The sequence below is a fragment of the Neovison vison genome, chromosome 4 (assembly GCF_020171115.1).
Source record: "Neovison vison isolate M4711 chromosome 4, ASM_NN_V1, whole genome shotgun sequence".
In the NCBI taxonomy this organism is placed as follows: domain Eukaryota; kingdom Metazoa; phylum Chordata; class Mammalia; order Carnivora; family Mustelidae; genus Neogale; species Neogale vison.
This window is the reverse complement of record NC_058094.1, coordinates 4,948,660-4,965,252: the sequence shown is the minus strand read 5'-3', so window position 1 is coordinate 4,965,252 and position 16,593 is coordinate 4,948,660. Positions and strand designations below refer to the sequence as shown.

The following is a 16,593-nucleotide window of genomic DNA, read 5'->3' as shown; positions in this document are numbered from 1 at the left end:
CCCCAACTCTGTTCCAGGCAATGAGGAGAGCAGCAGGGAACACAGATCACGTACACATGGTTTCTGCTCTCCAGAAACTACATGTGCACATGTGGGAGACCTAGAGGACACTTACAACTTGCTTACAGTGAGAAAGGCCTGGTTCCTGGAACCCTAAGAAGGCTTGTCTCTGGTGGCAGGACAGGAAGCCAGACTCATCCTCAGCCATAAAGGTATGGTCCATGAAACGTTTAGTACGTGCTCGAAGCCCATGGCACAAGGGACTGATTCCTGGATGGATGTTCCAATGTGGGAACAGGAGAAAGAGGCAGGAGGTGTACAAGGAAGCCGTCTAGAGCAGTGTGCAAGGGGAGGCATCATGGTTGGTGGAAATGGCGTCAGGCTAGCAGGACTCAGAGAGCCTTGAGACACAGTGACTGGGGCGTGTAGACGGCCAGCCAGCCACCAGACGGTGCTTCCTGACCATGTTTCTAAACCACCTTTGTCATGGAATTAGGTCAGCTGCCATCCGGTTGCTGATTACGAAGGTGTCTCTCGCTTAGCAATGTTGGTGGTGTTGGTGTTATACTAGAAAGCTCACGAGATTGTGGTTGGATGATGAAGACAGGCTGGCATGGATTTGAACAAGAGGTGTAACTTTCATGACTTAAGAGTTTCTCTAGATTAGAGGAACCATAGCCCAACAGAGAAAATGGAGGCTTGGGTCAAACCTTGACTCCTCCTTTGTGGACCTGTGTGAACCTTCATCAAGTTACTTGCCTTGTACCCACATTGTTTGTACGCTGTGTGGCTTTTTTTTTTTTTAAGATGTATTTATCTATTTGAAGGTGGGGGGAAAGAGAGCAGGCCTCTGTGAGTGGGGGGAGGGGCGGAGGGAGAGGGAGAATCGCAACCAGACCCTGTGAGCCAGGAGCCTGATGTGGGACTCGATCTCACGGCCCTGAGATCATGACTGAGCCACCGTCGAGAGTCCGACTCCTAACCTACTGAGCCACGCAGGTGCCCCTGTTGTGCAGCTTCTAAAGATGAAATGAAAATCTTACATGCCCAAGACCTCACCAAACGAAGCTGAGAATTGTGTGCTGTTTCTATTCCCTTGCTCCTCCTTTGGTTAAAAAAGAAGCAAATGAGAGCTGAGGTTTGTCTTCACAAGCTCTGAATCCATGATGAACCATGAACGCTTGAGTCTGAGGACTGTTTCAAAGCCAAATAATCATAACCACTTCCATGAAATGGAAACACAAACACATTCTGTACTTTGCAAAGAGGGGGGAGCAACCTGTTTTGGAGATTAACAAAGCAGAACCCAGCAGCATCCACACATTCCCATTTGGTCCAGAACTCCAGTTCTACATACTGGGGACGTTCCTTCATGGGACAGAAGGCCCTGAGGCCCCAGCCTCTAAAATTAAAATTGGGGTACAGAGTGGAGCCCCCTGGAAAGGAGAGTGTATTTCCAACATTCCACATGAAAAGATGTGGGGAGGGATCAGCTTTACTTACGAAGGTCTTTGATGGTGCTTTCTACTGAGACATCTGTAGCGTTATGTGTAATGCTGAGGTACCATGGATAAAGCCAGAAAAGGGTAAAAAAAAAAAAGTAACAGAACTAAAATATATATAAATAAGTAAAATAAAATGAATGGAGGAAGGGACAAGAAAGACCTGTAAAGTCACCGCAGCGCATTCCTGTTTTGTGACACAAGAACGGAACCCCGTGTGGTCTAGCAGAGGCTGGGAGAGCAAAGTTCAAAGTGCCCATCATCAGACAGAGTCTGGATTAAACAGGTGTTGTTCCTCTGACGAAGCTGAGGTCCCATGGATTTTGTTTCACAACTAACAGTTAAAAATAACACATTAAATGGTATTATCCTTCCAGATCCTTTCAGTGTTTAGGATTATGTGATTTATGTTACGAACTCTTTAGCACAGGACCAAGCACAAAATAGGTGCTCAATAAAGCGTGGGAAGAAAAACCAAATGAAAAAAATAAATAAATAAAAATAAAAGGAAACAAAGACATGAAAGTGGTCCAGATCTTGGCATATGGTGCTTGGCTCGATCCATTAAAGACTGACACACGTCCTCCCTAAGGGTGCTGGGATGGATACCTTGTCAGAACAATGCGAGCAAGCACAAATCTTCCTCTATGTGTTATCGCCATGCTTTTTACACAACCTGTGCAACTGTACACAGCCTCCCTGGTTATTGCTGATGCTCAGAAGGATATTCTATGAAACCCAAACATGCCACAAGGCAAAAGAGAACTGACGATTGTGTTGAGGAGCTTGCAAATACCTAAGAGCAGACTTTCAACTCAATAGATGTGTCTTGGAGAGGGGCTACCATCTCACACAAATGAGGGCTCACTGACTACTCTGTCCTGTCCTAGCATTTTTACATGGTTTTATTCATCACAGGATAATCTGGGTCACAGGCTACCATGTCTAGTTTGTTTTGTTCCTTCCCATTCGCACACTGTGCTGGAACCCCTAAACCCCAAGCGCTCCTCTGTGGCTCCTTCCGAACCCGGCCTTTGCCATCTCACCATGCCTGTGACTTTCATGCTCCCTTACGCTCTCATGCATTCTCCATCAGGGTGGGCTTCTGTGTTTCTGTCTGCCTGCTGTCTCTGGCTCTGGGACTGAGCCCTGGCTCATGGCCGGCTGTGTGAGAATGTCCGTGTCTGCATGGGGGACTGTAGCTCTGAGCATGATACTTCAACATGCGAAGGTTGCAGACCGCCAGCTCTCAGCGGAGGACCAGCTTCTCGCCCACATACACACCATCAAGGGAAGGTAGTGCGGTCACCCCAAGGCACCCCTGTAGGCATCTCACCCAATGGCTTCCATGCACAGAAAGAAAGATAAATCGTAACAATCAAGCTAACTGCAGTGATTTTAACCAAAGGGTCTTTCCCTCTTTATGGCTGTGTATATGATGCTGTTTGCTCCGGCTTTTCTCTGTGAGAGGCCAGAAGGACACGTGTATGGTGTCATTGGAAGTGAGTGAGGGTGGGCACGTGTGGCCCTGGGCTTCCCACCAGACGGAGGGTCGGATCTGTCCTACAAGCTACCCTGGGAGAAGGATGTGGACGCAGGGGGTTGCCAGACCACTGCTTCTGAGAGGACACTCCCCTACTGGTGTGAAGGATGGGACTCTCCTCCTGAAAGAGAAGAGAGTCCCGCATGACAGCTGACCCCTCACACCTCTGCCCTGTCCCTCTGGGCCCCAGCACGGTCTCCATCAGTCTGTCCAGTGTGCCGGAGGTCTGGCTTTCCCTCCTCAAGCCTCTTAGTCATTCTGTTCCCTGTCTGGGGTTCCCAGCCACCCACCTTCACCAGGTCAACCCAACCTTGACTTCACCAGGTCAAACCCCGTTTGACCAGACTGCGAGCTGCTCAGTCTGACCTGTACATCCCTGGCACAGCAGGCCCTCCATACAGATCTGCTGAGTGAATGAATGAATGAATGAATGAATGAACTTCCTCGCCAAAACCCTCCTTCAGCACAAGGCTGCCTCTCCTTTGGGCTCCTGGAGGGCAGGCATGTGCCTTGGATCCCTGAGCTCCCACCCGGCATGACGGGAAGTTGCTTGGCAAACACCGGCGGACCAGGGCCACCAGCAGGAGCCTCCCCTCTCTCCAGCCACCGCCTGGGCTCAGAGCGCTCCAGCGCCTTCAACCTGCCATCGAGGTATGAGTTTGACCCCCAGGGGACATTTGGTTCCCAGCTACTTCTTGGCTGTATTTGGCTTGTGAACAACAGATTCCAGTGAATCTTAGGAGGACCAGTCTTTACTCTAACTACTTCTGAGGAACTGAACAACCATAAAGACAAAAAACAAAAATGATGCTAAGAATGAAAACATACTAGACCATTATCTTGGCAGGCATTTTGTTTATAATTTTTATAATAAATAATATAATGTCCCTGTTTTACATTATATATATTTATGTATGTATATATATATATATTAGATATCTATATACTTCATTAGAAAGAGACATAAAAAAGCCTTTTCAAATGAGGCATGACACGCAACACTGGACACTCTTATTTACAGTATAGATACGTACTTTCTACACAAGAGAATAGATGCTCGGAGGCCAGAGAGGGTTGACAAAGACAGCAGATCACCCCTGTAAAAAAGGGGGTGCACCGTGCAGCCGGACGTGTATTGCCATGAGTTCTCACTTTGTCCAGACAGCACACTGAAGTTAAAAATGGCATCTGGGTACTGGGAAAGACGATGGTCATTGGGGTCACCCTGGCTCCAGAACCACGCTACGAGGTCTCGCGAGTGACCAGGGAATGACACGCTTTGCGGATGGGTATCGGAAACACAAAATGAAATGCTCTCATTGGAGGGGCAGGGCTCCTCACGGGCCCTAAAGGAAAACCTGCTACAAACATATGGTCCAGCACGGAGCCTGAACACGCGTCTAGACCAGGAAACACAGCTACGTGGGCATCTAGTGCAGGAACTGATTCCGCTTCTGTTATCCTGTGGTTATCCCAGTCTCTCTCCAGTGGGAACTTGGAAAAATACCCACAGAACTTACTGATCCCATATGGGTGAAGCCTAGGACGTAACGAGAGTTCACAGGAAACCCCCAGGGGAACCCTTGCTCCACTGTCTGCGAGTCTGCCTTCGTGGCTCATTCAAATCTACCCCCACCTTCTTTCTTGAGAAACCCACAGGTCTCTGTCCTACGAAGCTGCCTTCCGGGACTGGTTTCTTGTGCTCTGCGTGTGTTTGGCAAAGTCACGCTGTTAACATCGCAGAACTATAATTCTCAGATGAGCCAAGATTTACTGGGTTTTAGGACCATAGTACTAGTGACCGAAGGTCACGGTCCAGGCGCCGGGACCAGGAATCTGGTCTCAGAGGACTTTCTGAAACACATGAGAAGGTGGTTTTGCAGAAACAGGAGCTTCTGCTTCTGGAAGATCGGTCTCCTGTGTTAGTCATCCCTCCTGTCCTGGTCCTCGTCTTCCTTTGTGTGACTAGGTGATTCTCCAGGTTTCCTTTAGGCCAAGAGTGGACTCAGTCTTTGGGACCCTATCAAATATCCTGGCCATTTTCAAAATGTCCCTTAAGTGACTTACCAGTAACAGTTTAAGCTGCGTCCTCAATCGGGATGATGTCCTCCTCTCTAATCTCATTGTTGTCCCTGCTATTTATTGTTGTTATTATTTTTTTTTAATCAATGGTGACCTCTCCTAGCCCTTTATTTCCCTAAGGCAAGAAGACATTTCTAGTAAAAGATATCCAGCACCTTCTTCGAGCTCCCCTGAGGTTTCATCCAGCACTCCTCCGTTTAGATGTCTGTCCTTCCACGGAGAGGAGAAGCCGCTGGCCATGTTAATGGTTGTGTTTGTATCTGTGTTTTTTTTTTTTTTTTTTTGCAATTGCATCAAATGCTAACATAGCATTTCTTTGGAAGAATATCAGCAGGAGCTTCATGCCTGTCTGTCCATCTGTCTCAGTACCTCCCTCTGCTATGCTTAATCTGAGTCTGTTTTCCCCGATTACAGAGAGAGATGGAAGTATTCACAAAAATAATCTGAGGGCCAGGGCTCTGCAGAGACAGTCTGGAGGGGCAGGTGAGGCAGCGGAGCTCACCGCCTTCCCTCTAGCTGCTTTTCTTCATCACAGACCTGCATTTTCCAAGAGCATCGCCTTTCTGCCCCCGTACCTTACATCACCCCTCCCACTGCTATACATGAACTAGGACTCAAGTCCATAAAGCATTCCTTTGCCCCTGGTGGTGGAACGTGGGAGAATGACCGTGTGGACATCACGCTGTCTTGAACAAGTGGCACGTTGGAATCGATTACGGGTTGTATCTACAGGAATATACGCCCACTTCCGCACGGAGGTTCACCTGAGTTCTGAAATGCTTGTATGCACAGGATTGAATCAGAATGATAAAGCTATGAGCTAGGAACATACCGGGCACATCTAGGGAGACTGGAGCGGACTCGGTGAGCCAGCAGAGGGAGAAAAAGGTGGGCTCACCAACTCCAAGGATTCTGTTTCTTTATTTCGTCATATTTCTCCTAGAAAGCATCTTGAAAGACTCTCCAGGAGGCTGGACAGCTTCGGACAACCTCTTGTCAGGTGACACTACCGTGGATGGGTTCAGCTTTCCCAAATCTCCAAGATGGAAGCACCTGGAACGGCCGGTCCCCACCCCACCCTCCTGGCCTCGGGACCCTGCAATGGCCGAGGGCGGCGAGGGACGTCTCAGCTAGAGCGTTCAGGGGTCACAAAGCCTCCGCGGGCGGCCCCAGCCACTACTTGAAGTAGCTGAGCCCCGCCACCAGGAAGAACTTCTCCAGGAAGAGCTCAGAGTCCAGCACGGCAATGTGGGCGGCCCGGCCGATCAGGGCGTTGGCAGTGTTGGGCAGCGCGTGGAACACGTTGTGCCGGACTAGGGTGCAGTCCTTGGCGTCCACCAGGGGACGCAGAAGGTTGTCGATCATCTCCGCGTACACCGGCCCTGGGGGAGGGAGGAGCAGGTGACCTGGGGCAGAAGGGGGCAGCGGGATCCCAAGGAAACCAGGAGAGCCCGGGGTGTGCGGCACGGACAGTCCCGTGTGCCCTTGTAGGCACTGGCCAGCTCACAGAGTGTGCTTTTTTAAATCAGAAACTCGGGAAAAACAATAATAATAATTATTATTATCATTATTGTTACATATTATATTATATTATATTATATTATATTATATTATAATTATTATATAATATATGTTACATATTATATTAATTATATATATTATATTATATTAATGTATATATTATATATAATATATTATATATATTAATATTATTAATTATTATTAATATATTAATATTAATATTAATTTATATTAATATATTATATATAATATATTATATAATCAATATTATATATTAATTATAAATATATTTTGCAAAATATTGCAAAAAATATTTGCGAAAATATTATATATTATTATATATATAATATAATAATTATTATTATCATTATTGTTACATATTATATTATATTATATTATAATTATTATATAATATGTTACATATTATATATTAATATTATTATTAATATATTATATATTAATATATTATATAATTAATATTATATATTAATTATAAATATATTTTGCAAATTATTGCAAAAATATTTGCAAAAATATTATATATTAATTATAAATATATAATTAATTATATAATTAATACAACACAATAATTATTATATTAATAATTATATTATAATATAATAATTATATTTATACTATAATACATAATAATTATATTAATAATATATATTATTATATATAATATTATAATAATAAATATTATTATTATTATTATGTCTTACCTGTGTGTCTGTCTTTGAGGGCAGTTTTACACATTTCGATCCTGGCTGAATGAAACGGCACGTAGCGATCTTGGGGAGAAGCCACCAGTACAACGTTTTTGAAATACTGCAGACCTGCAAGGAGCCAAGAGGGTGCCTGTTGCCAGGTCCTCCCAAGACCCCCCCCCTGCTGTGCATACATGGAGCACACAGAAGACCCCCCGGCTGAGACACTGCCCCAGCCCTGCAGCGTCTGGTCTCAGAGAGTAGGGGCTGCTGTGTTCTCCTTGGCCACGGAAGCTGAAGAGACATGGGGCAAGCACTTCTTTACAGGGGGAGGGGAGCAGCAGCCAGGGGACATGAAAAGAGGACTCTGCTCCTCCTTCTCCACAATGGGGACAGTTCCTGCCTGCAGGGCTCCTCCTGTCCCCACTGAACGACAGCCACCTGCAGCTGGAGACAGAGGGGCTGGACAGCACGGCGTGTTCCTGCGTCCTCAGACCCAGCCCAGGCCTGCAGACGGACCCTGCAGAGTGCTCCCCAGGCCCTCTGACCGCACGACCCTCAGCCTGTGCCCCCCGCACCGCAGTGGGACCTCCAGCCTCCCAAGACCACCTGCAGGGGTCCAGCCTGCCCCTGAGACAGGGCCATGAAGACCAGCCCCTTGCCCTACTCTACAGGGTCGCCCCAGCTCCCAAGATCTCTGTGGTGACTACACTGCTCTCCAGCTTCCACCTCTCCTTGTGGGGGGATCCTGAAAGCTCACGTTTGCACAGAGACACACTGGGTCTCACATTCAGAGGGGGGCAGAGATGGCAGCGGGGGAGGTGTTCACAAGGTGGTGGGAGAGGGTGACGTGGGACAGAGGCTTGACACTCAGACCACCGCTGTGCTCTGCTCCTCCCCACAACACAGGCAGGGTCTCCAACAACTGTGTGCACTTCCCATCACAGTGTGGGTGAAGGTGCGACTTCAACCCTGCCCAGGAAGGACCCCTGCCTCCCCCCATACTGCTAACTTAAGCGGCCAGGGCTCAGCTGCTCTTTATGTGGGTGTGTCTGTATCTGGGGAGGAGCCGTGAGAAGGCACATAGACCTGGGAAGTGTGATTAGGGCATCGAAACCTTATCGGAAAGCAGAGGCCACAGTGCGTGTGTGGAGATGATCTCGATGTACACTTTGGGGCATTTGAGACGCCCTTCTTGGGAGCGGCTGAGTTCGTGAGTAGCTGGCGGCCTCCCTTGTTTGCTAGAGATTCTGTGCACGCAGTACCTCCTGACTCTACCCTTCCCTGCGTGCATCCGTGCAAGAGGGGAGTGTTTGGGTCTCCGGGCTGGACCTCCAGCTTACACCGTGACCGCAGCAGCATGCCATGGAGGAAGGCACTCACCTGTTTTCTGGCTTAGTTGGTAGAGGAAACATTTGCGCAGATCAGCGTTATCCCTGAAGGTCAGCTGCAGAAGGGACCCGGATTTCTTTAATTTCTGCATGAGCCACAAGCCTAGGAGGACCACAATGAAACAGAACAAAAATCAATAATGAAACCTAAAGAGAGCCAAAATGACTGGGGAGATTGCGTGGAGCCCTGGGTGTGGTGCAAAAATAATGAATACTGTTACGCTGAAAATACATTAAATAAATAAATAAAATAACTGGGGAGGGATCAACGTGGAACTGTGATTTTTAGCCAATTTTAAAATAAGAGAGTAGTAGGCACTGGGGCAAACTTTGGGGAAGTCAGAGGAAAACTCTAACGTATTGGTGGCAGGGATATAAAATCATCCTGCAAAATGATACCGTGACGGGGGTCCGGAGGATGACACTTTGAGACCTTCGACCCCTTTGGCCCCCTCCCACACATCTGAGGCCGCCGCCCAAACAGCCGTACAGATGAGCGCCCCCTACAGGTGCACGCAGCACACAGAACCCGAAGCACCTTCCACTTCAGAGCCCGTCCCTGACCCTGGTGAAGCCAGCACCGACGCGGACGGGCATCGCGTTCCCACGACAAAATGAGTGTGACAGAAGTGCAAGGAAGTGAATACGATGCTTTTCTTTCCGTCACGTTGCAATATTATACATGTGAAAAGTGAGATGTGGTTTCAGTCACGCGTCTGTCCGACGGTAGCTTCCCTGGTTGGTGAGGACAGAGAGAAGGGCAGAGGGACGCCCTTCCACGTGCTACGGTTAACGCCTCAGTTAATGTCCTTCAAATAACATAAAGGCCGACGAACAGACCTGACCCGCCCCGTGGGGAAGGCAAGCAGCCCAGTGTCCCCCAGCAGTGCAGCAGGCGGAGAGACAGGCGGGGAGGGGGAGCGTACTGGGGTGGCCCAGAGGCCACCTAATGGGTTGTGGGCAATCGGGGACCGTTGAAGGAGTCTGTTAGGAGTATGATTTAAGAAACTAGTTGTGATTACACAAGACCCGACGCCCTCCTTGGGCTGCTATCTGCCAGCCGTGGGGCTCCCACGGACACTAGCACGTCACGGGAGACCCTCCATCATCAGGTTTTGGCTGAGAGTTTCACGGTCACCTCCTGTCTCTCTAGCTCAGCCTGTATTCCTGCCACAAAGAGCCACCTGTGGCCTGCTTCCATGTTATCATACACACTATTTTCTTTTTCTTTCTTTTTTTTAATTATCTTTTTTTTTCAATTATTTATTTTCTGCTGCACAAAAAGCTTGTCCCACTGTTCACTGCCTTGGAAATTCTGCTCATTGTCCAAGATGCATTGAGCCTCGCTCCTTTACTCTCCACGGTATCCCTAACCTGTTAGAGGAAACGTGGAGAGCCTCAAGGCTGCGGGCCATGTCATTCCATTCTGGCAAGACGTGTAGATTCTGGCTATGGTTGGTCTCTCGTATGTTTTAGTCAACTTCCTTCCTTCTCCTGCTTCATCCTCAACAATCCTGATACACACACACACACACACACACACAATATACATATTTTAGACATTCATATGCACACGTATACATAGACATCAGAAATATATCTATTCATATACACAAGCAGACATACATACACACATTAGCTCTATTTTAAAAATAAAGAAACTAAGGGACTCATTTGTGGCTCAGTTGTTAAGCATCTGCCTTCGGCTCAGGTCATGAACCTGGGGTCCTGAGATCAAGCCCTGCATCGGGGTCCCTGCTCGGTGGGAAGACTACTTCTCTTTCTCGCAGTCCCCCTTCTTGTGTCCCCTCTCTCCCTGTGTCTCTCTCTATCAAATAAATAAATAAAATCCTTGGGGAAAGAAAAAAAAGAAACTTAAAAAAAAATAAGGAAACTAAGTCACACAGAGATGAAAATGTCTTGGCCAAAATCGTCCCCAAGTGTCTGGGTCAGAACTCAGCCACAGGCTCGCAGTGGCAGCGACGTGGTTCCGAGCCCTTTGCGACAGGCTGAGCGGAGGAGCCCCCCGGAAGCAGGAATGGAGGGTCTCCCCGGACACTGAATCTGCCGGCCCCTGCGGCCCGCACCTCCGGCCTCCAGTCTGTGGTCTGTAAGTCATGCAGTCCGTGGTGATTCGGTACGGCAGCCCGAGCAGACAGAGACAGCCCTGCTCCCCCTCCCCACTCCCGTGCCCGCTCGGTCCTGTCCAGGCAGGAGCCCAGGGCATCACCTTTCTGTTCGCAGACGCGATCTCGGAGCCACGAGATTCCGTCCGGAAGAGCCTCCCCTGGGCTTTCATCTTCCCCCTGCCCCGAGTGGACGGTGAGGAGGGACGGGCTCGGCGGAGTCTCACCTGCTCACCTGTACTAACCAGCGTGCTGTTGTTGTACAGGGTCCCCAGGTGAGGCCCAGACAGCGACAGGAACGTGTGGAGTTTGTTGAGGTAATACCGGAAGCGCGGCCGCGTGAGGACCGACCGGATGATGATGTTGCCCAGGGAATGGCCGATGAAGCTGTCGGACAGACCCGCGCGTGAGTGCGGCCGCGGTGGGCCCGCTGCTGTGCTGGGGGCGAGAGGGGTCCCGCCATCCCCCACCCCGACTCGGGGGCTCTGGCCTAGAGAATGGGGGCTGCCAGCCCACCCTCCCTGGGCTGCCAGCCTCTGGCCGCAGTGAGCTTGGGACGGGGGCCTGGGGCACGACGTCTCTGCTGCCCAGTGTGGTCTGAAGAGAATTGCGGGCGTGTGGCCGGGCTCCATTAGGAAATGAGCCCTGTCCGTGCCCTGTGTCTTGTCTCCGGCTGCCGGGGGTCCTGGCCTTCACAGGATGAAACCCCCCTTCCTGGCCTGGCTGATGAGGCTGCTGGGACCTGACTTCAGACTTGCTCTGCGATTTGATGTATCACACGTCATCATTCCAAGTGTACGGAGTTGCCCGCTGCCGGCCTGCGCCCTGGGTCGCCCCTCCTGCACCCCAGCTCCAGTCACACTGTGACTCACACATCTGAGGACCCAACACGGCATCATTTTCAAAACTGAATACCTGTTTACAGAAACCCTATCCCATGAGAGGTCCATGGCTCTGCTCACCGTGAGCCCAGAACAGGCCGAGAAAGGAAAGAAACATTCGTCCGTGAAATGGCTTTACCCGATTTCCACCCCATCTCTACAAGCCTCTGTCTTCTCATTTGTGAAATAAAAAACAGATATTTTATCTCTGGGGCCTCAAAGGAATGACGCACGTGGACCCACCACTGTGTCCACAGACTGTAAGTGCCCAGAGAAAACACAAGCCATTGACCCTTGTCTTAACCAGGAAACGTTTCAGCCAAGCTCATTTTGGAGTGGAAGGACTGAAAGAGTGTGGACTGGAGACCGCTCCTGGGGCAGGCAACGCAGTCCGCTATTCCGCACCCGAAGCCAGTGCTTGCCCCGCCTAGCAGGCAGGGAAATGGCGGCTCAGGGGTTTAGAAAGCCAGAGACAGGTGGTCCAGTAGAGTCAGGCCTCGGACATGTGAGTGTTAGAACAGCCGTTCAAACCTAGAATTGGGTCGTCGTCCAGTTCCCTTTCTGCTGAGCTGGGAAATGCCTGTGCTCCCCCACGCCCTTCTGCTCTGAAAGTCGTCTACGTCAGTGAGTCACAAGTTAGCCTCGGAAGGAGGTAGACAGAAGGCAGCGCGCCCAACTTGTCTATGGCCAACACCCAGAAATGCCTCCCCTTTTCCCCCAGCATTAACTACCTGTGGTTTCCTTTTACCTAATTCGGGATATGGAGAGGTTGTACAACTGGATGTGCTGAATGATTTCATCCAACAACCGATCCGTCATGGTATCAAAATCTGCAAACGTGTCCATCTGGAAGAAGACAGAAGGGCCGGGTGTTGGGTGGGGTCACAGCAAGGCCAGGCTCTGCGGAAGCCCACCTTCTTCCATGATGCCGCATTCTGGGAGCGCGCCTAAGCCTGACGTCGGGGTAACAGGTGGGGGTTCAGCACCGAGGACAGGGGTCCCTAGATCAGGGCTCTCGGGAAGAGACTCAGGATGCCAGGGGACCTTCAGTCAGGAGGCTGGCTGGAAACAGACGGGAGAAGCTGGCGGACAGCCGCAGGCACACGGCACTGACGGACACATCATCAGTCTCCAGGGGCTGCATCTGTCTGCTGCCCGCTGGCCTCATGGTACCAGGAGGAACCAGGCTCTAAGAGTGAGCCTGTGCCCCCAGGACTCACACCCAAACCCGCCTGGCCCCAGAACCCTGCTTTCTTCCCAGCACAGCCTTGAGACGGCGCTACCAGGCCACGTCTAGAGCAGGGTCCGAAGCCCTCCAAAGTGACTCCGCAGGGACAGTCAGAGGTTACACACAGAAAAGGAAGAGGAGAAATGGTGCACATGACTTTGAAAACCTGAAAGGGCAGACATGAGGCACACACACTAGATTGGTGGCCAGACTTTTGGAAACTGATGGGAACCACAGGAAGAGAGACTTGAGGCCCACACAAAACACACTTTGTCATCATTGGAGTTGTCCTTCAGTGTCGTGGGCTACGTGGAGCTGTGCTGAGCGCCAAGCCACAAAGGAGGACATTTCGTGAGTATTTGTCAGGCGAATGGCGAGGGAGCCTATGGCCCCTTATCACCTGCCACTCTATGGCCCTAGAGGCACCACAGGAATGGAGCATTCTGGTCACTTTTCCAGTGTCTATGGAGTAAGAGAGTGTTATGCTCGCCGGCCGGCAGGAGAGCTCTCCTGCTCACGGAACTGGTGCCTGGGGCTGTTCTTCCCAGTGTGAGCCTGTCTCCTCTGAGTCCTGCAGCCTACTCCACACCAGGTCAGGCTTAAACTGTTTACAACACGCTGCTGTGTGGGTGATGCCCCAGCCTCTCAGGCCCCGTCTCCTCAGCTACATCCTGTGAATTGTGCATGAATCATTGAATCAACAGTAGTAATTATAAGGCCTGAGTTGACCTTGATGTGTAATATTCTGGAAGACATAGTAGGCTTAAAAATGGTGCCAGGAACTGCCCAGCCAGGGTGATTTTAAAAGGATGTCATGGCGTTAGAGAGGAGTAGGGAATTTGGGTAAATTGGAAGGGGAGGTGAACCATGAGAGACTATGGACTCTGAAAAACAATCTGAGGGATTTGAAGTGGCGGGGGGGTGGGAGGTTGGGGTACCAGGTGGTGGGTATTATAGAGGACACGGCTTGCATGGAGCACTGGGTGTGGTGAAAAAATAATGAATAATGTTTTTCTGAAAATAAATAAATTGGAAAAAAAATAAAAGGATGTCGTAGAAATCCACATGTCTATGAGTTTTACAACTTTTAGGCAGTAATGACATGTCATGGGACATAATCCTTCCTGAGTGACCAGCTCCCCCCCCTTCCTGGCCACCATCTCACTCCTTCTGTCTTGACCTGGTCCTGTAGTCCCTATGGAACCCCACTGGAATCCCTCTGCTACCAGAGCTGCATCACAAGGGCTAGGTTAGCCTGTGACCGTCCCCTTAACCCAGTAGAGACCCACAGACACCTCAATCATGTATGATCCCAGCTGTCATCTGCTCTAGCACCCTGGCCACCTGACCCATGTGTCCCCACCTTTTACTCGTTCTTTCCCCTCCCGAAGGAAATGATGATCTTCCCGGACCACCCAGTGCTCCTCAGCAGGGTGCCCTTCTACGGGAGTGTGCACAGATCATCGGCGGGGATTTTAGGAGGCTCTTCCAGACATGACTCAGAGATCCTCTCAGTCCTGATGTGTCTATTTGTTTGTTATTGTCATACCTGGTTCTTTTCAGACATTAGGAAGTCCAGCTTTCCTCCAGGAAGCCCCAGTTCGATGAACGTCTTTACCAGGCGGAGGTCAGCACTGTTCCCTAAAAACGATAGATCACCCCACCCCAGACCCATAGTTACTCATATCAGAAATGACACGAGGGATTTAAGTCCCCCTCTTCTCCCATCCACCCATTTTGAGCAGGGGAGCCCACCAGGGGACCTGGGGTGACCAGTTGCAGTGATGTAGTTTGGTGTGAATCCCTGGGAAAGGTGTGGAGCTGATGTAATCCCAGGGGGGAAAGGCTGGGAGATGATAGTGGGGAGGCTCAGAACACAGGAGCTTTCTAAGACAAAAGTTTATTCTATTTTCTGAGAGCTCTAAAGAAAGATTTTTGGTAATGCACTGGCACAACCAGATCTGGTAAGATTTCTAAAAAGATGACTCAAACAGTGATGGGGATGGTGCTTTGGACAGAGGACAAGATGAATACATTGGCATAAGGCAGAATGAAACCAAGGGCTCTGGAGGCTGATAGCTGGGTTTTAATCTTGGCTCAACCACATTAGCGATGGGGACTTAACCCAAGTTCCTTAGCTGGCCTCTTTTGCAGTTTCCCCAGTAACAATGGGACAACAATACCACCTGTTCTACATAGATGTTGTGAGGATTGATGACGGTAATGAACGTTCAGCATCTAGAACGGTGCCTGGCCTCTGATGAGTGATACACCAAGGCTGTTCCTCCTTCTCTTCTTCCTCCCCTTCCTCCTCACCCACAATGTATCATTTACGACTGGATTATCTGACACTTTGCCAAGTACACCTGTTGACCAAGCATCCCAGTACCCACGGCATAGAGCCAGCCAGTGAAATGCATTAGCCCCAAGATTGGGAATTAAGGATATAAAGAACAGTGTGTTTGATAAATTCTTTACAGATTTTTGGATACTAGCCCTTTATCTGATACGTCGTTTGCAAATATCTTCTCCCATTCTATCAGAAAGAACAAATAATCCAATCAAGAAGTTGGGGTAAATTGGAAGGGGAGGTGAACCATGAGAGACTATGGACTCTGAAAAACAATCTGAGGGGTTGGAAGTGGTGGGGGGCTGGTGAGACGTTGGGGTACCAGGTGGTGGGTATTATAGAGGGCACGGATTGCATGGAGCACTGGATGTGGTGAAAAAATAATGAATACTGTTATGCTGAAAATAAATAAATAAATTAAAAAAAAAAAAAAGAAATGGGCAGAGGACATGAACAGACATTTCTGCAAAGAAGACATCCGGATGGCCAACAGACACATGAAAAAGTGCTCCATATCACTCGGCATCAGGGAAATAAAAATCAAAACCACAATGAGATACCACCTCACACCACTCAGAATGGCTAAAATTAACAAGTCAGGAAATGACAGATGCTGGCGAGGATGCGGAGAAAGGGGAACCCTCCTACACTGTTGGTGGGAATGCGAGCTTGTGAAGCCACTCTGGAAAACATCATGGAGGTTCCTCAACAAGTTGAAAATAGAGCTACCCTACGACCCAGCAATCGCACTACTGGGTATTTACCCTTAAGATAGGAATATAATGATCCAAAGGGGCACGTGCACCCAAATGTTTATAGCAGCAACGGCCACAATAGCCAAACTATGGAAAGAACCTAGATGTACATCAACAGATGAATGGATAAAGAAGATGTTGTGTATATATACAATGGAATTCTATGCAGCCATCAAAAGAAACGAAATCTTGCCATTTGCAACCCCATGGATGGAACTAGAGGGTATTATGCTGAGTGGAATAAGTCAATCAGAGAAAGGCAATTATCATATGATCTCCTTGATATGAGGAAGTTGAGAGGCAAAATGGGGGTTTGGGGGATAGGGAAGGAAAAAATGAAACAAGATGGGATTGGGAGGAAGACAAACCACAAGAGACTCTTAATCTCACGGAACAAACTGAGGCTTGCTTAGGAGTGGGGGGTAGGGAAATGATGGTTGGTTATGGACATTGGGGAAGGTATGTGCTATGGTGAGTGCTGTGAAGTGTGTAAACCTAGCAATTCAC

The 16,593-nt window shown here is 49.2% G+C and overlaps 1 protein-coding gene across 5 annotated transcripts in view; it reads right to left on the bottom strand.

Moving 5' to 3' along the window:
* Positions 1 to 3,923: 3,923 nt before the first annotated feature.
* The window catches only part of FAM135B (family with sequence similarity 135 member B), a 278,086-nt gene continuing 265,416 nt past the window's right edge, over positions 3,924 to 16,593 (bottom strand). For 2 of the 5 annotated variants that reach the window (XM_044244899.1, XM_044244898.1), the window contains 6 exons: positions 14,531 to 14,622; positions 12,502 to 12,599; positions 11,108 to 11,259; positions 8,739 to 8,849; positions 7,371 to 7,484; positions 3,924 to 6,509 (listed from right to left, as the gene is read on the bottom strand). In XM_044244899.1, the coding sequence (XP_044100834.1) occupies positions 6,304 to 6,509; positions 7,371 to 7,484; positions 8,739 to 8,849; positions 11,108 to 11,259; positions 12,502 to 12,599; positions 14,531 to 14,622 (773 nt within the window). In that variant the 3' untranslated portion in view covers positions 3,924 to 6,303. Of the gene's footprint in view, positions 6,510 to 6,593; positions 6,660 to 7,370; positions 7,507 to 8,738; positions 8,850 to 11,107; positions 11,260 to 12,501; positions 12,600 to 14,530; positions 14,623 to 16,593 lie in introns of those variants that run through there. The other 3 variants (XM_044244901.1, XM_044244902.1, XM_044244900.1) reach the window with 3 other exon arrangements.